Raw genomic sequence first — 23,448 nt, forward strand, 5'->3', positions numbered from 1 at the left:
TAGACCTAGACTCTCAGCAAACAGCAGAGCATCTCATGAATTTGCCGTTTTTATCACAGCCCTTTACCTTAGTTGCCATGGTTTCCCTTGTCTGAAATGGTTGCTAAGTTGCTTGGATGATTTCCCATGGATGAATCCCACCACTTTTTAAACACTCACAGATTTAGTAAATATCAGCGGATTATCAATCATTCCAGTAATCAATCATTCCAGTGCGATTTTGACATTACTCCTAGTTTCGCTTATTCGATGAGACGCCATTTTAACCCGGAAGTAACTCGATACTGACATGTTTGACATGCATCGAAAATGTAAAATGGAGGATGGGATCAACCGGTCTCTAACTGAAAGTAGACCAGTCTACTCTCCCACTGTACGCGGGTAAGTGTAGTCACTATATAGTGTATTGTGCGCCGGAGCAGCGCGCGGCAGCGTATGCTACACGTATAAAAAGACTTTGGACTGTTTGTTATCCATTGCACTCGTATAGATAGCAGGCAAATCAATAGTTTTTAGCGAGAGAACTATGAATATTCGGTCAAATTCCGAAGTTGAACACACTCCACATACGCTGTGTAACGCCATTGAGTTCTATCGCCAAAACGCAGTGCTTCTATAATGGCGGAGAGCTCGGTTTGTGTATATAAGGACGTTCTTCATCCCGTTCTTATTCAAGATCTTGTGAGGCAGTGGCTGAGAGAAGACACCGCCAGTTTCGACTATGCAGGATTCGTCGTCGGTGAGAAGGTTGAACGCGCTGTGCTCCTCTGTAAAGGAGACTGCGTGCTGGCCGGGGCTCCTTTTGTCGAGGCCGTCTTCACAGAGTTGGACTGCAAAGTCGAATGGTTACGCGAAGATGGCGACGTCCTAGCCCCGCCTTGCCACGTGGCCTACGTCACGGGAAAAGTGCGTAATTTATTGATAGGCGAGCGGGTGGCTTTGAATTGTTTGACGCGCACCAGCGGCGTGGCTACCTACGCCCGAGCCCTGCGCGAAGTGGCCGTCCGTCAGAACTGGCCCGGAGAGGTTGCCGGCACTAGGAAGACAACCCCAGGCTTTCGGCTACCCGAGAAATACGCGCTACTAGTCGGCGGGATATCAACTCATCGCTATGATCTATCCAGTATGATTATGCTGAAAGATAATCATATTTGGTCAGCTGGTAACATCACACAGGTAAGAGTATGATCTAAGTAATTATCTGGACCTCATTGCAGATGGTCGTGAGTCAGAGTTGACTCAAAAGTGTTTGATATTAGTTCATTTTCGATGAGTTAACTGAGTCAGAGCTATAATAACTCCTCACTGCAGGTAACACCCGCCCGGGTAAGAGTATGATCTAAGTAATCATGTAGACCTTATTCCAGATGGTCTTGAGTTGGAGTTGACTCAAAGTTTTTGATATCAGTTCATTTTCAGTGAGTTAACTCTCAGAGTTATAATAACTCCCAACTGCAGGACTGGGTCCTGATGATTGATTACCCCAATGTATGATCGTTTGCTTCGGCCAGTTACTTACCTATCGGCTAAGGAACCTTAGTGTCCGATGTACCACAGTTGGTACACAAGGAGATCATTGTGATACAACCACGCTGCCTGGGTGAAATCGGCTATTGATGACTGAAAATAAATTCCCCTATAACTTGCATATATTTCGGTGAAGGCATTTTTGTGTTATTCTCATCGAATTGAAAAACCAGTTATAATTGTTTTTTTTTTATTAACTCCATTGGTTCCTTGTTTTTCGAAGGCTGTAAAAGATGCCAGGAAAGTCGGCGGATTTTCCACTAAAATCGAAGTCGAATGCAGAAGTTTAGCGGAAGCGGAAGAAGCGATCAAAGCCGGAAGTGAGATCGTAATGTTAGATAATTTCGATTGTGCGGTAAGTAAAGCTCAACGGTGTTCTGGAAACCTCGGAACCCACCGCCCCCAGATCCTCCCCTGGTGATGGTCGCTTGATGTTAAAATTTGTTTACATATTGAAAAGATGGTAGCCTCCACAAAAGTCCCCTTCTGTGGCATAATCGGCTGACATCATCTGATGAAATCAAGGTACGTAGCTGCCTCCTTATCTATTATCTTCATGTTTTCCTCCTTTTTTTCTTTCATTTCAAAAGGCTTTGCACGAAACTGCAAAAGTGTTGAAATCCAAATACCCGCATACAATCATTGAGGCAAGTGGAGGTGTCACCGAACAGACTATAGCTGGCTATATGGGTCCACATGTCGACGTTATCTCGCTTAGTAAAACTACTCAAGGTTACCAGACGATCGACTTCTCCTTCAAGATTCTCAAGGACGGGAAAGATCCGCACAATCCTCTTGTGACGAAAAACTGATCCAGGGCCTCTGGATATCGAGGACTCACAGGGTGGTGTTATAGTGGAATGCCGAATACCTGGATGTCATTAATACCTTCGATTTACGAGTGCTCCCAAAACATCTCACTTACAGACTTGTAACCCTACGAATATTTGGAAATATATATCACACTTTGATTTATAAAATTCAGAGACGGTTTTTATGATTTTGGCAAAGCGCCAGTTTCAAGGATCTTGGGTGTTGCATCTTTCATGCCTTCACCTGACCATAGAGCATGACAGTGCACATATGTATCTCCCTTACGAAGTTGTGACTCAAGTGAACGGTAGTTGTAGTACAGTACATCATTTACCCTCGCAATCTTGATCTGCCCAATTAGATGCCTGACTTCATTTGATTTATATGTATCAATCATACGAACATTCGAGTCAAAATAGAAATAAACCGACAATGATTTCTCTATCAATACGATCTTTTTATTATGCTTAAACCAAACAAGATATTTCAGACCAATTTCCGAATATATAAAAGACACTGAAAAAACATGGAAATTAATCTTGAGATAAATAATCTATAGACTAAAAGTGTTGTACAGGTAAGACCAGTTTCACGTCATATTTATTATCATTTTACCAGTAGTGATTGATTTATTTATTTCATAAAAGTTTCGTAAGTATTTTGTGGTAGCATGACGTAATTAAACTTAACAAATCCACGCCAAATTCAACAGTTGTCGGGTACATATGACTCAACCTCTCTGTAGAATTTTGCCAAGCCCTTATCAACTTTCGTTGCAAGTTCCGCCGAAAGATAATTCTTAAATTCTTCAAACGATAATTTGCCATCTGCGTTCGTCTCGCTTTTCTCGATTCGTCTTTTTTCGTCTGTCCCCACTCGCTTACCGATTTGACCAAGATACGACAGATAAGAATCAATCTCCTTTTCATCCAGGTGTCCACTTTCATCTTCATCGAAATTGTCAAAAATCCTTCTCGAACGTTCAACGATTGTTTTACTGAAATATAATACGAAATGCCCAGTGCAGTTATTTCAGAATGTAGCCTAAATGCCACCACCGTTTTTGGAAATAAATACGCATAAATATACAGTTTGATATATCAAAAACCCCAACTCCAAATAGGAAAATCCATCTAAAATGGTTTATACGCTGAACCTAACCCTTTTCGGACATGGCCAACTAAGGGCTTTTGACTACCTCGGCTTGTTCTGATGGGAGATCTCCCCGTAAGATTGTTTAACAATTCTGATGCTCAGATGGCTCCTGAGTGTGATTTCTAAACGTCAATGTCAATGAACTATGATGGCCGATTCGGGCCAAAAAAATCCTAGACGTTACACATTTCTTTTTTACAGACGCTTAAAAGTCGTTTTATCGCGCAATAAAACAAAAATTGTACGCGTTAAAACGAGAAATCAACCACGATAAAACGGTATATTTTCGTTTTATTGCACGATAAAACGAAAAATAATCGTTTTATCGCGTGCCACGTCAAAACGAAAAATAGCGCGATAGAACGAGAAGTGCCGTGATAAAACGAGAAAAAGTCGTTTTATTGCACGATAAAACGACTTTTAGGCGTCTCAAAGAAAAATTTTGCAACGTTTGTGATTTTTTTACATGGCCCGAATCAGCTACCATACTTAACAAAATTGATGAATATTTTATATGTATTTTGTTGTACATTTATCGTACTATTACGCGTAAAGGAAAGCAGCAGGCGTGCTAACCAGTAGACCAATAGAACTAGTTAACTTGGCCATTCATTATTGTACTTAATGCGTAACAGTAGAACGTTTCTGCTTAAAACATTTCTTCCGAATTGGAAATGAGCGGAACTTGATTTTACGTTGAGGGTTCGTTCGAAACTCCCCCGGCCCGCGGACCTGAGCATAAATGACCTTTTGATGATTGTAAACGTTTTGATATTCTTCTCCTTTAAATTACTCTGCACATCCCATAGAAATGGAAGAAAAGTAATAAGGTTTAAGAAAAAATAACAACCGCGATGAATTTATACCTGAACCAGTCGTGTGCGAAATCGTTCAGTGACAACATTCCACCATTACTGCTACATTTGTACGTCTCACCCAGCCGCTGAAAATAAATCCATTCGTCACATCATTTGCTTTGCATTTCTGATAATAGATATCGATTTCTGATTAATAAACAATATAGCAAAAGAAAATGTACAAATTAATCATCCTTAATCGTCTTACGCTCAGGTAGTCTGAATCTTGTATGTAACGGGACAATGTCGTTAACGGAATGCAGGAACTTTCCTTTCCGTCATACGCCGTACAAATTCCTTTAAGATTTCTCCAAACTGCCTCCTGGGTCTAGAAGGGAGCTGATAATTGTCAAAAATATCCTCGAAAATATTGAAGTAGTCCATATTCTTTCTTCGAATCTGAATAACACGAGAATCAATCCGCTGTCGTGCTCGAGTTCGAGTCGAATGTGTCAGGGTTACGCGGTGTATTGACCACCGACTGACATCGGGGCAGGTTTAGACCCATCCCTCGTGCCATTAGGTTTTTCAGTTCAAACCCGGCCTAATCGCTTTGTATTTATATACAGGCATATACGTATTCTATACGCATTCTGAACCTGAACGGTGAAATCCGAACATAATCAACGATAGATTTCGTCTTTCAAAACACGGTTTCTTGCACGAAAAAGAAAAGATTTCAGTTAGAATAATAATAATAATAATAATAATAATAATAATAATAATAATAATAATAATAATAATAATAATAATAATAATAATAATAATAATAATAATAATAATAATAATAATAATAATAATAATAATAATGATAATAATAATGATAATGATAATCATAATCATAATGATAATGATAATCATAATGATAATGATAATCATAATGATAATGATAATCATAATAAGTGTTTTATATAGCGCTAAATCCAGCTCATGAAAGAAACCACTCGGAGCGCTTCACGTAAAAGCCTCATTAAAGATGAAATGTTTAAGTTGCCTCCTGAAGATCGCCAAAGATGTTTTAGATCGGAGGTCTCCAGGAAGCTGATTCCACAGGGTCGGGCCATTGATGGAAACGGCTCGAGAACCGAAAGACTTTCTATTGTATCTAGGGACTGTAAGTGAGATAAAGGCAGAAGAACGGAGAGGACGGTTTAACCACACTAAATGTCACTGATAATTGTTATACATATTTCATCTATAATTTGTATTTCTTTATTGTTTTATGTCTCCATCTTATTACTCATTGTCCTCTGAGACTGTTTGTCTGTGTCAGAATGTGTTAATTGTTGTTTGTCTCACTGTCATGTCACTACTCGTCACCTTTGTTTTTGTATCATTTTCCATGTCTCAACCTGTCTGAATCTGTGTTATATAAATAGCTATGCGTAAAAATTAAGTCAGTTCCAGTTTTGGTATTCCAAACTGATAGTTCGCTCGTTACTCTTTCGCTCTGTTCCGGATTTCCGACGTCGACCATTCTTCGAGAATAGGACTGAAAATAGCTTTGCTAAAACGGCAAGGGACATGAATATGAATGAGGTCACAGAGAAAACTATAGATATTAGATAGTCACAGAGATATCATTAACACAGAGATTTTATGTTATAACTTCGACACCAATAAACAACAACTTTCAATCTAGTCTTGTTCAACGCTTTTTTTGCAATGATAATCGGAGACATTAATGATACCGGTACACGATTTCCAAGTAAAAATATGTGTGAATGTACGCTCTGGGAGCACCGAAAAGATTATTTTGTTCCCAGGAAAAACATTTCGTTCCCGAGAAAAGAAATATTTATTTGTCACCATGTCACCTCACCTCCGGAGCTCGTATCTATGGTGACATAAATGTATTCATAAAAAAAGTATCAAAAAAAAATTGTGGTCAGAAAAAAGGGCACTCGGAACATTTTTAGCGGGAGGGCTGCGCATCCGCCCCTGTGTGATTGAGCTGTCTTCGGCGCGGAAACACCCTTCATTTCATAATCATAGTGGCACAGCTTTTCCAGTTCTGATCGATGCTCAGTCTCCCCAGGCGAGAGCAGCGCAGTGCTGATACCTAACTACACCGCGTGCACGCAGCATGCGCCGCCTGCTCTCCTCGCTTCGCTCACTGTCTGCTGCCGGTTGTCGCAGACGATAATGTAAACTCACCAGATGTTCCCGAGCGATAAATATATATATACCGCATCATATATTCATACATGAAATATAAAATGGCTTCTAAACAAAGCCTGATTTAATACGAGGAATATCTATAGTCTTATAGTGCGATATAATTAGGAATAGAATGATAAATGGACCCGCAGCAGTGGATGCGACCGGCGGCGCGCTGACAGTTTAATGATGGTTTTTCAAGGTCGTCTGAGCCGCAGACGACACTAGATCTAGTAAGTACAGCAGCCGATATAGTTTCACGGCATTAATTGTTCGTAACGCTATCTGTGTCGTTGAAATCGTTGACTGTTTCATTACATGTCCGCAGTAATCGAAAATTAACATTGCGTTTGTCATTTATTCTCACTTCGGTATTAAACCGAAACTGGTTTATTGCATGTTATTGATACCTTTGCGTACACTATAAGACTATATACGCTAGGATACCTACGTTTGGACCAGTTTTATCTTAAGATTAGAATTTCTGCCGCTATATACGTAGGCCGACCCCAGTCTGTGAAATTGCATCCTGATGATTAGGTTAGTTGTGTATGAAATGTTGGCGGCTAATCTATTGACACGCGTTTATGTCTAGCTGGGGACTTAGAAAGGGCAGTTCTTTTTACCAAAAAAAAAGATTTTCTCCATTCAAAAATGTGCATAAAATGCACAGTTGTCCAAACGTGAACTGTTTGCCTCCTAGACGGCTTAACCATTAGAAATCCAAGCCTGCCTGAGTCACTGGCTGCGGTGACCATTTAGCTGGGGTAACAAATAAAGCAAGATTGAAGGCGTCAAAATGCTCTATTTCACGAAAATGAATACCCTATACCATTATGTTAATAAAAGAGTTTCTAAACAAATTTCCAGAATGACTTTCTAAATCTAACTGAGGTCGTGAATTCTCGTTTCATTGAAGCTTGTATAGAAAGCATATTTACCGCACAGGCTAGGCAGTGACGGTTGTTTATGTACGCGTTAAGATATAATCCGCAATTTTTTTACGAATAGACGAATACGTATTCTTCTGCTAAAGGACATACTGAGTCACTGTAGTCGTACGAAAATGTCACTGAAAGTTCAGAGCTGTGTCCGTGTGGTGCACTGAAGCTTTCATTCAGAGCTTGGAGCTTGGAGATTGACGAGAAAGGTGGAATGCCTGGATACTGATTCATACTCACCACATACCCCCAAGGCCAATTACTTTTGAGGCTGACACTGGTTTGTCCTTGGGGAGCGCTCAAGCATGTGGAATTGGTTTCTGGGGCCCAAGATGTCATCGACCGCTCACATTTGAAATACCGTCTCTTGGTTCAATATCGTGGATCGATATCGTTGCCGACACTCCTTAATGCCACTGACAAACGAACAACTGAAGACTCTGCTCTGGCTATCGAGTGCTTGTCGTCGGTAAAGATGATAAGCCTGTGGGGTAAGCTCTTTGTTCGACGACGGACGAACACTCCCCGGTTCCGCTCTCCCAGTGGGATCAAAATCTAATCAGACCCGATGGATAGGGAATCTATTGGGCTAATGGTAAATGTCGGGAACAGTCTGAACAACGTGGCTATACCTCCATAAATCCTTCTTTAACAGCGAAATGAATGGATTCATTGAGGCGGCCATCCTTCCTGGAATTATTAGAAGGATCACATCGGTAATATTGTGGCTATGCTGGAAAAATTGGAAGAATGTCTGACGATAACACGACGGGATTCTATGAAAGCCAGCTCTTTTGAAGTGTTTTTCTGAAGCAATCAATTTGATGTGAACAATATTGGTGTCTATAAGGGGTTGTTTCACGATGCCACTGGTTGTAAATTTTTTTTTTTAAGTAATTACGTATGTGCCTCCCCGTTGAAAACATGTTCCTAAGCGACACTTCTATACTCGTCTGGGACTAATTTCATTGCGCCATCAAGCGCCGCCGAAAAAAAATGGTTAAAGATTTATGATCTTGTGTGACTATGAAAGCTCTCCGGATTAAAGCTGTCAACGATAGAAAAACGTTTTAACCCAGGGTTCGGCGCATTGGCCACATTTATAGTTCGAATGACAAATGATGAGACACGAACCTACAGACTATTGAATCATACCGTCCCAGGGACTACATACGGGTAATTCCCCCGAGCGTCTGCGACTGAGATCCCTGGGATCCCGCTCTACCGGCAAACAAAGGCAGTTATAAAAAAAACATGCCAATGACTGGCGGTATATTACAATGATTGAAAACTGCATCGAGGGACATATTAAACTCGCACAACTCTATGGACTTTCCGGAGTCGGAGTGAAAAGAAACCCACACTCCTATGGAACTGGATCCGGAGCGAAATTAGACCCGCATACATGTATTAACTGTGAACCTGGGTTCAGAGTGAAATTAAACCCACACCCCTCTGGAACGAACTGGACCCAGAGTCAAATCAAACCTGCAAAACTGTGGAACTGGGTTCAGAGTGAAATTGAACCCACGCAACTGTGGGACTGGGAACTGAGTCAAGTCCACATAACCGTCGAAATAGATCCAGTATGAAATTAAACCCATACATCCGTCGAACTGGATCCAGAGTCAAATTACACCCGCACAACCGTGTTGAAATCAAACTGCCACTATTAGCAACTAATCGTCACTTCACCGGATCGTTGAAATAGTCGAGAATAAGAAATTTGCGATGAGCAGCTATCATTAGCAGCTTCTTATATCCTAGATATGTTCAAATGGGAGAGACTGAGCCCAGGTATAGATACTGAATTCTGTAACGAAAGAACGGCTAGATAAATGTTGAAAGTGAGTTTTTCCAATTTGTACTTGATAAGCCACACTTAGAACTAGGGGAGGAGGTGTGCCAGTATCTACACTTAATAGACACAACAAAGATACTTATACAAACAGTACACACACACACACATATATATATATTTATAACGAGGTATGAATACGTAGCGGGGGAGGGATATATGTAAACTGCTTTTTCCTCGCAGATACAAGGTGGGTGTTGTGGGTGTACTTTCACTGTAACCGGGGTGGTCCAGTGGTCGTTGAATGGTCCAAGGGTCCATTATGGGTCCAAATCGTGCTAGTGCTGCAGGGTTTCTTGGTCGACACGGTTCTTTTTCGACTGACCCCGTATGAAAGTTTAAAAGAAGCCCCAGACCTGACAACGATGCCCTGAGATGGTGCTAATTGGGTCGAAGAAAGTCGGCATTGTTAACTGGTAATTAGCCGTCCATCTGATGAACGAATTTCGACAAAGCTTATCAAGGTTTTTTGGAATTCGTGGAAATGGGAGTCGTAATTATAGTTACCGCACTCCACTCGCAGTGGTGCGCAGCCTCGAAAAGTTCCCTTAACCGGAAGTGGGCCCAAAATCTCGCTCAGAGTATCGATAAGGCTTGCACACTTCCGGGAAATTATTGCAAAAGAAGGCGTCTGGTGATGAACAAATATATGAATATGTAGATATCTATGATCAGCGCGTAGCGATACCAATATACTGACGATAAATCAGATTTGTTCTACTTTCAGGTTTCCATGGTAACTGATGATATTCCGTGTGCAAAAAGTGCGCGGCACCCGGAGCAATTTTACTTCAAATGTCAAACCTTCCTGTCCTCTTCTTCGAATTGGCGCATAACGTTCAAACGGGCTTGCGATTGGTGGACTGATATCTGACAGTCGCAGCGGGCGAAATCGTCTGCTTGTTTATCGATCGAACTTTCGCTTTTCGGTTTCAACGGACGCAACATCACGTGGGATTAATTTCATATGAATATATTCATAGATATGCGCTACAATTATCTAGAGACGGATGTTTTACTTTCAATTAAAAATTCAATTAAACACTGAACCAGTGATATATATGCGGGTGTACGAAAATGAATTCAACACGTAATGCGTGATAAGCCTATCATCCATTTTTCCACGCCCTATAGACCATATAGGTTCTCTTTACATTACTACTAGGTGCAACGACAATATACGATAAAAGTAGCGTGGCGTGAAAAACTGTTCTAGAAATTCTGGATTTTCTGACTATATGTGGACGGCCAATCGGCGGATCGTTCAAAGTTTCTGTGGATTTTTCGCTATGCGGACGGGAAATGTACGGGGAAGTTCGAATCCCATTTGCGTGACGTGAATTCATTAGGAATAACTTATTCCCGATAATCGTTTTCTTTAAACAAGTTCCAACTTGTGTTTTGGATGATGAATCTAAGTGATAGGATATCATGTGTGTACGGCTCAATGATGAAAGCGGTTGGACTGGTCGGTCAGACAACTTGCTTGTTGTTAGTCGCCTGTTGTTTCTGTTTCGGACTGGTCCGCGCAGCCAGTCGTCAGGGTATAACGCTAGAAAACAACGGCTACCGCGGTGTACTTATCTCCATCCATAGCGACGTCACGGAAAGCCAGGCTCTGCTGGATGCGATCAAGGTACGTAAGACGGTCACGTGGGATGTTGCCTGCCGCTAATTGGCCCAGTGTTGCTCAAAATTACCTTAACTGTAATTTGAATCGCAAAATAACTTTATAAAAACACTTTCAATGATTTCAAGACATATGAATCAAATAATTTGTTTTATTGAGTTGAAACAACCTTGAAACAATCTTGATAATGTTCTTACTGTGTAGCCCAAACGCACCCGATATAGCGAAATAAATAAAAAAAAAATTTCATAATTCAAAAAGGTTTTTCCCTGCCGTGTACGTTGGCCTAGGCAGTCAACGTAGGTCAATTACAATTTCATTTAGCTGCATCCTCAGCCTCTTCCATACAACTTACTGCGGAACTGGTGATTCAAGCGTTTGCGACCGATTAAGGCCTAGGGTTGCCGTCGAGTCTCGCTCGGCTGTCCTCCACAACAGACGAGATCTACCGCATCTGCTCGCAAATAATCATTATTAACCATCCTTGCTTCCCCATATAGCTAGATTATTAGCTATTCTCGGATCTATATCGGTTTGTCTGATTAACTCGTTTATTTGTGCGGAAAGAATTACATCGATTCGGAAAACCTCCGCGCAACCGAGCATGTACATTTAACATAGCTACCAGCCGATTGCTGGGTCCAGTTTCACAAAAAAACGATTGATTAACTGAATTGATGGAGAAATCGAATTAGGAGTTCGATTTTTTATGAACTTTGGTCCTGGGGCCTCTTCCATAGTCGAGAGACTTCATTCCAAGAATGGTTACAAATCTTAAGTCTGGTCTTGAGCTCATAGATTGGCTTAAGAAATAAGATGATCTAAGCCATGAAAGTATATATGGAACCGGCCCCTGGCAATAGAAAATCATTATTTTAAAAGTAACTTGATAATTTCAATTGTGTGTAGGATCAATTCACCAAAGCTTCGAAGATACTTTACAAGGCGACGAGAAAGCGAGCTTTCTTCAAAGAGATAACGATCCTAGTGCCGCCGAACTGGTCCGACCGGCCCGATTACGGTAAAGTATCCACCGAATCACACCAAAGGGCGCAGGTAGTCATCGAAACGCCGTCTGGCGGTGGAACTCACGGACTGCCGTATACGAAAACGTTCCGCGGGTGTGGAAAACCCGGAAAACTGATCAACATTCCACCGGATTTCTTCCTGAATCCGGCACTTTACGTAAAAACTCTCGGCCCGCAAGGTACGCAATGCAAAATTCTTAAAATTCAATTTTATCCATATCTTAGTCTAGTACCTAGCCGTCGTTCTACAAACAACCGCAGGGAACCGCTAACAACGACTGGTAGTGGTATTTAGACTAATCCCTATTCATGAGAAAAAGTTATTTTCAAATCTATCAAAATTCGTGAAAATCTACTTTCTCTCCTCTGTCTGAATTAATTCATTTGCTATTTTAACAAATGGTTAATTGGTATGAATTGCGGTAGTGTAAACATGTAATTTTGGTCAAGCTATTTCAGGAAAAAAGGATTTACCAAAAGAAAATGTGTTACAGTGTAACACATTCAATGTGTTACACTGTAACACATTTTCTTTTAAATAAAATAAAAATTAAAAAAAAATAAAAATCTTACAAAGGGTGTAACTTAAAGTTACACCCTTTGTAAGATTTTTATTTCTTTGTTTACTTTGAGTTAGTTCTTTTGCTGTATAAGCATTTTGGAAAATGAAAACGTCGCAATGTTCTCAAATTAAATCGTACATTAATTATTAACAACGAGGAAAATCTATTTAAAAGGTCGAGATAATACACAACTTCCGTGTACGACGATTAGGCAGAAAATTCCTCTTTTCATCGTGAGATTTTCTGCGTTTCTATTCTTGGACGCAGATTAGATTGTATTAATCTTTAGTTAAACAACGACGAAAAGCTATTCGGAAAATGATCTATTGTGGGGTTCGATGTTCCGCGAAGATGTTGTACACGGTTCAATGTCTTCAACTGCAGACATTCGAAAACTATTTTCTTGTGGTGGTGAAGATAAAACGATAAGTCATTATTAAAAACACTCTAGAAAATTATGTGTTATTCAGAATAACATGAAACTCGGTTTGCAGGTTGTTATTTACGTATGCACTGAACACAAAAATGATTAAACAAACTTTTATTTACGTTGATGAAGAACTGTTAACTGAAGTATTAAGGTGGCAATGGTCACCGACCTCGTATAGTCCGTGAGCTGGATGGGCTCACCTGGCATACCCCGTCACTTTTCGATGTTTATAGGCAACCACTACACTTACCGGGTATTCTTGCAGAACCTGTTCTCTAAATGTCGTTAATCGGCCATATTAGTAGGGAGCGTCCGGTGGATTAAGAGAAAATATCTATTTTTTTCTGTGAAAAAAATTATAATAACGAGATCCCTTTTCTCGTAATCCAGGGGCCATGTGCTCAAAATTTGGTTAAAGATAACCGGCCGATAAATACCATAATAACAATGAACTTTCAATTGTCATTATGCCAACCATCCAACGGTTAACTCGTCCTGGGAACATACGTACGTGGCGTTCTTTTTCCTCGTTGAACACTCTATAGGCGATTTGTTGATGTTATACAGGGCTAAACAGAGGCGGCGTCTCATTTGCACATGTCTATATACTTCAATTACTTGCGGACGATCTTTTTCTAATTCATCGGTATCATTTTTCTGCAGCTAAAGTCCTGGTACACGAATGGGCCCACTTGAGATGGGGCCTTTTCGACGAGTACGGCGACGAACCGAACTACGAGTTTTACTTCAGCAATCTACGAGAAACCCAGGAGGCGACGCGTTGCACGTCTCAGATCAAAGGCGAAATCATCAAGTGTCTGCTGCCCGATATCAAATGCAGTATTTGTCGCAACGTCGACCCGATCACCGGAACCTACGACACCGGATGCAAGTTTTATCCATTCCTCAGTTCGCCTCAGTCAGGAGTCACCGGTTCGTTCATGTACAGACAATATGTTAATGAGGTAAATACGGCGACCAATGAAACCCGCTCAAACCGTTGACCAATCAAAACTATTACCAACGTGAAAAAACAGGGTTTGAAGCCACAACTGCGCAATATTGGGGCCAAAACTGTTCTTATGATCTGTAACGATGTAACTGGGTTCAAATCTGCGGGACTGGCTATAGTGAAATTATATGATTGGTTATACAAGTGTGGAGCTGGATCCATATCTATGGAACTTAGACCGGTCTAAACTAGACCGGTCTAATTTGGAACGGTTTTTTTGTCCGTGTGAACGCTTGGTCCGGTCTAAATTGGACCGGACCAAATTAAGACCGGTCTAAATTTCGTTGTGTGAACGCATCTAGTGAAGCAGGGGGTATAGATGTAAAATCGGGATTCGAAACAATGGTAATGGGGTCCGGACCCGTAGAACTTGGCCCAGATCTAAATTTGACTATTTTCAGAGATGTTTAAAAAAAATCTTACATCCTATTTCTAACCAGATTGTGGAGTTTTGTGATAACGATCCGTCGAACCCGTCCACATTACACAACGTCGAGGCTCCCAGTAAACAGAATCGATTGTGTAATCACCGCAGCTCCTGGGAGGTGATGCTCACTACGGACGACTTCAAACGCAACCGTAACCCTGCCAGACACCTCGACGAGCGGGACCTAGTGCCGACTTTCAGAATCGTGAAGGATAAAATGCACCCGTTAGTTTTGGTGGTAGATGTGTCGGGCAGTATGCAGGTAAAACACTTTCGTGCGCGCTATTTATTGTGAGCACAATTTGAAGTTCTAGATTTGTTGAATGGTAGATATCGCATCTGATTACTTAATTCTTCGTTATCAACTGCTGAACACAATCTTAAATTCTTCGTTTTGATTCTTTCTAATGCTATATATCGTATTTGAGCCCTCACGAACCTAAAAAGCAGCAGGAATGGTTAGGAGGTTTGGGTATTTTTGATGTCGTAGGGGAATTTTCGTAGGCAGCTATCTTTCTGGAATGAGGGTCTATAGTAATAATTTAATGATGTCACTTGGGGATTGATGATGTGATAAGGTTTTTACAGCCATATTTTCTGAAAGTGTCTATAGGGAGAATTAAATGAGGGCATGGGGGCTCATGTAAGCATTTAATGCGCTGTGATAGGGGGGATAAATTGAGGCAGCCATTTTTCTGTACGAGTTCATGAATAAAAAGATTTTCTTCTCAATTTCTTTTCGCAGAGTGGTGAGAAGTTCATCAGACTGCGCCAAGCAGCAGAATTCCTGATCCGCAACGCAGGAAACAACAGCGAAATCGGAATCGTCGAATTTTCCGCCTTGTCGAATATTCTGAGTTCACTACGAGTAATCAACTCGGAGGAAGATCGCGAACTTTTACTCGCGTCTTTACCCAGTGTGCCAGGGGGAGCCACTAGTATCGGCAGCGGATTACGCTCTGCGATGAACGTGAGTCAACGAAACCGTAGATATCGTCAGTTATCGTTTCTTTTTATTTGTACATTTTCGATAGTTTCACTTAGAAATATCTGACCGAAACCCACAACTACGGGGCCTAATGATAAATGCTGATGAAGTTTTTCAAAAGTTCAATAGTTTCACTTAGTTATCGTTTTTTTTTTATTTGTACATTTTCGATAGTTTCACCTAGAAATATCTAACGGAAGCACAAATCTACGGGCCTAATGTTAAATGCTGATGTTGTAGTTTCAAAAGTTGGTTTGTTTATAAGTGACAAAGACTGTCTTTTCCATTTAGTCATTATTTGCCCATTGACTGGTCTCAGGCCCGTGCTGTGGCAGTAATACCGATATTTACATAAATCATGTTTTCATCTTTTTGAAATGTTCAGTATCTATTTCTTATGTTTCACAGTTATTACGTCATAAACACGATGATATAAGCGGTTCCGAGTTGGTACTGTTGACAGACGGAGTTGAGAACACCGACCCACTCGTCGAAACCGTTCTTCCTGACGTCCTTGAGGAAGGGGTCATAGTTCACTCGTTTGCCTTCACCGAGTCTGCCGACTCCCATATGCGCATGCTCGCCGAGACGACCGGTTAGTATTGACCCTTAGACCCTCTATTCCTAATAGTGATACTCATTTTATGGGGAAAATGAAAAAAAAATATTTCAACTTCCTTAGGGTCTTACAGAGCCACCAACTGCTCCTGATTTTCAGTATTTGTTTCTGTTTTATAACTGGAAATACTGATTTAATTTGTTTGATGCATACAAAAATATGAAAGGTGTTACTAGAGGTTTTGCTGTTGATTTACTGATTAATTTGAACATTTTCTTTCATATTTCAATGAAATATTAGGCCTACTGAAAAAAATCAATTTGTTGCTGATAGTACTTTTCAGAGGTTGGCAGCAAAAAAGAAACAAACCGTTAGTAGGCTATTGCAATAAGCCTTTTTACAGTTTCCAGGCGCCATTTTTGGGTACCCGCCGAGTCCGCATTGTTGAATTTTTTGTTCCAATTTTTCCCCGTTTAATACTTTTATTTCGTTCATATCTCTGGATTGGATAAAGATAGAAACAAAATGAAAATATCGATGAACTCAGCTGATATTCTTTTAAATTATATTACTCAATCATGAAGTTAATGCAACAATGCGCGCTGGTGAAGTTATAAACATTGATATCGTCTTCCCGATAATTCAACTTGAATTATTGCTCATCTCATTCTTACAAATTTTAATCTAAATTCTTTTAGTTTTCAGGATCAATAGACACCTTTATGTGGTCTTATATTCTTTTTACCGTTTTCAATTATCCGTATTAGTTTTTAAGTAATTGCGAGTCAAACTTCCACGTTACGTGTTATATTTCAATTACTTGAATCATCGGAATTCTTCTAGGTGGGATGTTTTTCTTCGATCGGAATCAAGGCGACTCGGTGGCGCTGATGGAAGGCTTCGTTGATTTAACCAAACGAACGCAAAACAATGACCCGGATGGGCAAATTCAAATGGTATGATGTCACCCAAAATGGCCGCTGTAGATTTCTAAATCCTAGGTTCTTGCACAATGAAGAAAACGTTTTGTAAGAAATGACATCGTATCGATGTCGGAATTAATGTTTCTGCATTAAAAGAAATTTGCAGCAAATTACGTTTTAGCATTTCCACATTTTCAGTGTTCATAAACATATTTGAAAATTAACTAACCCTTACTCGACTTCGAAATGTGTAACCGAGTTTAGTTGTGCTAGATCTTGTGCTACGTATTTAGCAGTTTCTTTGACACATTTCTGTATATTTCGTATTTATAGTTGTTCGTCAAATCGAAGGTCCTCTATTCCGAAGAGCTCTGGCAGGAGGTCGTGACCGCCGACCGGGCAGACGGTCGTAACCTCCTTATTTGGGTGGCATATTCACGTTTCATGCAACCGAAACACGTGACCATCACGTCACCGTCTGGCTACGTCGTCGAATTGAAAAGCTGCGAGCACGAGAAGGATTTCTACTCGATCCGGTGCTCGGTACCGGACCCGGCTGAGGTAGAATAGATTTCACGAATTGATAGATTGATAGATTAATAGAATTACTACGTCTGTGTTGTTGCGATTATATAAGATCCAACGTTGTAAGCAAAGTTACCATTAATATTGCCCACATCCTCGCTTGCCATGGTTTGATTGCCGCTCGCCAAATCTCACGCCAACACAAACCGTGGCCGTAAACCCTTCATTGGTCTATTACATTGTCCAAGATTTCTTGGCCGGACATGTAAATGAACATTTTCCATATTTAGAAATTTCATAAATCATCAATTCTGAAATTTTGTTCAATGGCTAACTACTACTATATAATTATTTTGTAACGGGAAAAAATCCTTGAAGCCAGCTTAAACTTGTTCCATCTTTATAGCCCGGTGAGTGGACGATATCCGTACAGAACCCGAAAGTTTTCATCGGTCAGAAAATCACCATAACCGTGACGTCAACCGCACGTCGCGATGACGCGGAAACGGTTCTCGTCGAAACCGAATTGTCGACGACGAAAACAACATGGCCGCCGGATCTGGTGATCTACGCCGAAGTTACCAGAGGTGGCCGACCGGTGCTGGGCATGGATGTGAAAGCCGAGATACAACGTCCGTTCAAGGAACCCCTGGTTTTACAGCTGAGAGACGACGGAAATGGTAAATTGTCCACGTGAGAATAAAACAGGCCAGAAAATTCGCTGGAATTATCTACAAAAATGAGATTAATTTCCTGTGCACAAGAAAAAAACATTGAAAAGAATCTGGTGATAGAAAATGTAAATACATGTATTCTGGGAAAAATCACCCAGAAAAATGTATCCTAAATGAACTAAAATCAAACCCCGTGTTTTGTTTGCGGTAGGTGTTGTGAGTTTTTAACGTAGGCCTACAAATTGAATTTAATCAAATCACTCAATTAAATAAATAGAGAGGAGATCCTCCCTATTTCAGGGTAAAAAGTCTCCTAGGAAATATATGCATCCTACTCACTGTTTCAGTGAAAAATCTCGTGTTAGAATCGAGCCCACGGAGCCATCATCGCGTAGCAATAACGTGACATTTAGTCGTACGTGCCAAACTTGTTTGTACCAGATAATTGTCTAAATCTGACCTATTTGGTCGATCTGAAGATCGCGCATTAGTGGTCTGTGAAAGAACATCGGTAAGGACTCGCCTTTTGACGAGTACTCTCTCTACCAGAGGCTGGTGATCATCTAAAATGATGATTACAATATTGCAGAGGTGCCACGATCACAATGAGCATATATCAATACCGAAATCTAATTCTATAGGAAAAGGTTATTAGGAAATAAGAATGACACGGAATGTTCAAAATATCTTTCTGAATAGTTTTTGTTATCTCACAGAAAATTGATTTTCTATGAGGAATATCTTTACAGAGAATTTTCTGGCTCAACCATCATCAATCAATAAATTGTTCAAACTGAATACTTATCTTGCATTTGTGAATAGTTTATAGTTCTACGGTCGATTGCTCAGTTTTTTACTGCATTTTCTTGTGACTTTTGAAGATGAAGATGTAACTGTAATTAATTCGTTTGTAATACTCTGGCTTTTTAAGGTGGTGATGTAACGAAATATGACGGAGTTTACTCCAGATATTTTACGGATGTTACTGGTACGGGTCGTTACGGAGTTAGTATCAAGGCAATGCCGCCGCCTAACGGAACTGTCGTTATGAAAACGACTAAATTCTACCCTTCAGCGCCGGAGAAGGTCGACCCCGATAACCCGGGTATGTAGGCCTAACAGTATATTGGGATATGTTAAAAAGTTTAAAATCTGCTGAAAAGTTTAAGAGTACAATTCAGGTTGCTTTTTGTAGTTAAAGGTAGATGACCTATTTCATAGATTTTCAGCAATTACTTCAAGATACCTATTCATTTGAATCAATATGCAAATAAATAAGAGATTTTATTCCAGTGCTGCCGCCTATCATCAAAATAGAAAGGTACGAGTTAGTTCAAATGAACGCCAGTAGGGTGGTGACCCCGGGGGCGTTTGAAGTAAAGGACGGAACTTCGAGGAAAGTAACCAAACCGCTATCGTTGGACAAATGGCTGGAACGGATGCCCGACGGGCATAAAGACAAAATGTCGCCGGCCAGAATAACGGATTTGATGGCGATAAAGACGTCGGAGAAAAACAGTACAGTCAGACTACAGTGGACGGCTACAGGCGATGACTTCGATCAGGGAACAGGTAACTATCCGGTGCTCACTTCTTAAAACTTTCGTGAGAATTAGCTGATAAGAGCTAGTAGACGGAGAAACGAGGTATCATTTCTTTAGCCCAATTATTTGAATAGAATTATTTGTTTTTCTTTTCTAATTTCTAGCCACAAAGTACGAGATTTACACCGGAAACTCGTTCCAACATTTATACAAAAACTCTTCACGCGCGAACTTAGTGTCGCCAGAACAAATCCTCGAAGGGAACCTCAGCGCGCCCTCTATCGCCGGCGAAATGGAACACGTGACTATACAGGTACGACGCGTAGGCGGCGTCAAGTCGACGCACGCGTTCAAAGTTCGTGCGGTCGACGACGCCGGAAACGTCGGTGAATTTTCGAACATCGTCTCGGTCGGTTTGGGTTCGGTTCCCGATTTATATCGCCATATCCGGGCCGTGTTCGACATGGCCGAGAACAGCACATCGATCGAGGCCAGCTACCAGGCGTTAGAGTCGAAAATCGCTGAACAAAATACTCACAAATTCCGCGGATTGGAATTCTACCCATACAATCCGGCCGGGTTACTGCTCGGATTGTTCTTTCCGATTATCGTACTCGTGGTGTTAGTCGCTATATTCCACTACCGCAAAACCGGAAGTTTGACGGCGTCGTGTAGTTACATTTATCAGCAGACGAACACTAGCGACCTTGACCCGGTTACGCCTGACGTTGCGAATACCGTCTGATCGACAGAAGCAATAGTGATTTCCGCGTTGTTGTTGTTTTTTTGGTATATGAAAACGTAATTGTGACGAAAGCTGTGATATGTAAATTTGACTGGTGGGGCCGCCTCGAATTCAGATAACCTGTAGTGCCCTCTGATGGGCATTACATTAACACTAGGGGAAGTATGAATGGAGCTCTGTACAACGTAATTGTTCGTGTGGATGGCGTTTAGATTGAATGTTGAAAAAGTCAGATGGTTTGCATAAGCTTACAATATGAGGCGCTGACCTAGTTGAGGAGCCATATATCGAACGAGTTACCAGTGACAGTAAGATCGAGGCATTATGACAAGGATTAATCGATTAATACTTGACCCAACCGTGAACTGAGATCATTGCCCAATTTGGTCAAATGTCATTCTTTTTTAATCGTGAAAACATTATCCACAAATGGCGAGATTACTTAAGCCCTGTAACACATGCCCGTGACGTCATATCGGAAGCGTTTTTGCGTCGTTGTGTGGCGCAGATGAAATTATTTTACTCAAGATTTACAGGGTATCTTCACTTACATGAGACATAGAATGTGAACAATTTGTACGTCTTTAACTTATAGCGGGCTTAAAATCGTATTGCGAGTTGGACTTTCAGAATAATACATACATTCGATTAAAGTTTAGTGTAATATGTATAATTAGTGCCAAACTGTTCGTCTGTCTGTCTGTCATCGCTGTCTACAAGAATAACGAAATGGCGCATCGTGAACCTATAACACTATAATTTTGAAAAAGATGTTTCTCGAATATCTTATTAACTGTATGAAATTATGTTTTATGTAGCAAAATCGTTTCGGTTTTATTTGTTTTTATCATCGGGACAGCGAAAGGTGTTCCCCATCTTCCGTGTCTCAGTCTTCGCCGGGCGCAAGAGTTCCGCCTTCTGTATTTTCTTTTTTCCGCGTGCCAGGGATCTTGGTCCCTAATGACTGACTCTTGTAAATTTCACCCAGTCCTGGCAGTGGTTGCCTCCGTCGCTCTACGATCCGAGAGTTCCCACGAAGGCAAAGTCAGATTTCTCTCGGCGGGCCTTTTAACAAGTTTTTTCGACCACACCTTTCACGGCGTCCTTAACACCACTATTCCGGATGACAGATCCTCGTCTCACGGGAGGGGTGCATAAATCAAAAAGGTATTCTGGCCTGTACGCCCCAGAAATCCATTGAAATCAGCGATCTCGCGTACAGCTCTCACTTCCGCTGACCACCAAATCTGACTACCAGGGGCGCCTCAATTACTTTTTCAGACTTGAAAATAAAAATAAAGATATAGATTCGTTTGTCATAGTGAGCGACACAAATGTGGTACTTGCCATGATTTTGCAAACGTCTGTGAGGACTTTAGGAGATGTATATGGTGTTACCAATGTAGCCTCTTGGAGCCAGTGCAATGCATACATTCTTTGCGGAACCGAAATAAGAACCTACGAAGCAGTACAAGGCAGATCTTTACAAGGATTCAATTGGTCAATTTTGGTAGAAACACTATTTACAAATGACTTCGAAAGTTTATATCAGAAAATCAAGAGAGTCAATTTTTTATTGGATCTTAAAATCTCAAAAATTTTAAAAATCTCAACGATGCAGGGACATTTATGGTGGCTGAATAGGGCCAAGTAAGAAAACTTCGTGCAATACGCCACGCCACGTATCGTTTACGGTTTTTATGTCGCACAAAAGCGAAAATCACCAAGCAGAAGCGAACCTTCGTTCCTGCGTCTGTTTCGAAGGGAACTCGACTGTCAAAATGTTCGTTTCATCGTTCGGAAAATGTTTCTTACATGGCCCTAATTAGCCACCATATCCAATGCATGAAATACAAGAGCAGCGCGAGGATTTTTGGCAGGGCACAAAAGTAATCGCGAAGGGCATCCCGACGTGGCGAAGTTTTAGCTTGTTGGGTTCTCTTTGCTTTCACGCCTGCCGAGGTGGTGGCTCAGACGTATTCCCCATCTTCCGTGTCTCAGTCTTCGCCGGCCAAAGAGACTCCGCCTTCTGTATTTTCTTTTTCCTCGTGCCAGGGATCTTGGTCCCTAATGACTGACTCTTGTAAATTTCACCCAGTCCTTGCAGTGGTTGCCTCCGTCGCTCTACGATCCGAGAGTTCCCACGAAGGCAAAGTCAGATTTCTCTCGGCGGGCCTTTTAACGGAAGTTTTTTCGACCACACCTTTCACGGCGTCCTTAACACCACTATTCCGGATTATAGATCCTCGTTAGAAGGTCTCTGTAACGATTTATTAGAATTGATTGAATCTAGCTGGAAATAAGCTTTGTTTCCATCGAAAAATGAATGAAGTTCGCCCCCAAATTATTGGGTTGAACGGTGACAGTCTGCGGAGTTCCTCCTAATTAACCGGAGACATCCCTCACCGCATCCGTATTAAATAAACGGATAAACACCGGATGGTGGTGCCCTCTGCGGATGGTGCCCTGGTAAGCGAATTATGCGGAAATGAATGACGGGGAAAACCGCTATCGAAAACAATGAATTAATTCGCCTGAAATTACTCGGATTAGACTTAAAACATTAACTGAAATTGATGAGGATTAAATGGTTAGTAGATTAGCGTTAAAAGTTCTTTTAATTATCGTTTGAATTGTCGACAATTTCTGGGTTTGCTTCGAAATTCGAATTGACATTTTTATTGGGGGCTTGCGTTGCGGCCGCGGGTATTGCGTAATGCTTGTTTTTGCGTAAATCATGAGTCCATTGATTTAAATTCTAACGATAAATGTCATCATTTATATCAACATATGTAGAAAACTGGAACTATATAGGGACCATTTATTTATTACGTAAATTCCGATTTTTATCGTCGCATTGCTGGATCGGTAGTTTGTGGTTTCACTTTCTTTCAGGAATTCCTGGTACAATAGACATATTAGCGATCTTACGTGTCTTGGATGCCTCTGCTTCTTAGCGTTGCAGATGTTGGGCAACAGGTCTTTCAAATCGAGATAGTACCTACAATCATTCGACGACCCCCTCCTCCGGTAAAGACTTACTTATATGCATCAGACATAACCCACCTCCCGCAAACAAATGATCCCAT

General features: G+C 41.0%; 3 protein-coding genes across 6 annotated transcripts in view; all 3 read left to right on the forward strand.

The window, feature by feature from the left end:
• The first annotated feature begins 330 nt into the window (after positions 1-330).
• On the forward strand, positions 331-2,494 carry LOC141909691 (nicotinate-nucleotide pyrophosphorylase [carboxylating]-like). Its single transcript, XM_074800265.1, has 3 exons — positions 331-1,176; positions 1,751-1,882; positions 2,118-2,494. The coding sequence occupies exons 1-3, from the start codon at positions 619-621 to the stop codon at positions 2,337-2,339; spliced, it is 912 nt and encodes a 303-aa protein (XP_074656366.1). The 5' UTR covers positions 331-618; the 3' UTR covers positions 2,340-2,494.
• Positions 2,495-10,388: 7,894 nt separating this feature from the next.
• LOC141910148 (calcium-activated chloride channel regulator 4-like) lies at positions 10,389-21,097 on the forward strand. Its single transcript, XM_074800870.1, has 12 exons — positions 10,389-10,947; positions 11,851-12,148; positions 13,626-13,927; positions 14,415-14,663; positions 15,147-15,371; positions 15,798-15,984; positions 16,792-16,904; positions 17,205-17,432; positions 17,803-18,076; positions 19,002-19,175; positions 19,364-19,642; positions 19,779-21,097. Exons 1-12 carry the CDS (start codon positions 10,717-10,719, stop codon positions 20,357-20,359), a joined length of 3,141 nt encoding a protein of 1,046 aa, XP_074656971.1. The 5' UTR covers positions 10,389-10,716; the 3' UTR covers positions 20,360-21,097.
• Positions 21,098-22,852: 1,755 nt separating this feature from the next.
• Positions 22,853-23,448, forward strand: part of LOC141909557 (uncharacterized) — a 34,381-nt gene continuing 33,785 nt past the window's right edge. For 2 of the 4 annotated variants that reach the window (XM_074800004.1, XM_074800007.1), the window contains exons 1-2: positions 22,853-22,949; positions 23,255-23,389. The gene's annotated coding sequence lies outside the window, so the exon portion shown is untranslated. The remainder of the gene's footprint in view (positions 22,950-23,254; positions 23,390-23,448) is intronic. The other 2 variants (XM_074800005.1, XM_074800008.1) reach the window with 1 other exon arrangement.

The sequence above is a fragment of the Tubulanus polymorphus genome, chromosome 8 (assembly GCF_964204645.1).
Source record: "Tubulanus polymorphus chromosome 8, tnTubPoly1.2, whole genome shotgun sequence".
NCBI classification, from domain to species: Eukaryota; Metazoa; Nemertea; class Palaeonemertea; order Tubulaniformes; family Tubulanidae; genus Tubulanus; species Tubulanus polymorphus.

Coding starts and splice junctions, on each gene's coding strand:
- LOC141909691 (XM_074800265.1), top strand. CDS start 619: ATGGCGGAGAGCTCGGTTTGTGTATATAAGGACGTTCTTCATCCCGTT. Junction 1,177..1,750: donor CAGCTGGTAACATCACACAG/GTAAGAGTATGA, acceptor TGTTTTTCGAAG/GCTGTAAAAGATGCCAGGAA. Junction 1,883..2,117: donor TAGATAATTTCGATTGTGCG/GTAAGTAAAGCT, acceptor TCATTTCAAAAG/GCTTTGCACGAAACTGCAAA.
- LOC141910148 (XM_074800870.1), top strand. CDS start 10,717: ATGATGAATCTAAGTGATAGGATATCATGTGTGTACGGCTCAATGATG. Junction 17,433..17,802: donor CGGTACCGGACCCGGCTGAG/GTAGAATAGATT, acceptor CCATCTTTATAG/CCCGGTGAGTGGACGATATC. Junction 19,176..19,363: donor GGTCGACCCCGATAACCCGG/GTATGTAGGCCT, acceptor ATTTTATTCCAG/TGCTGCCGCCTATCATCAAA.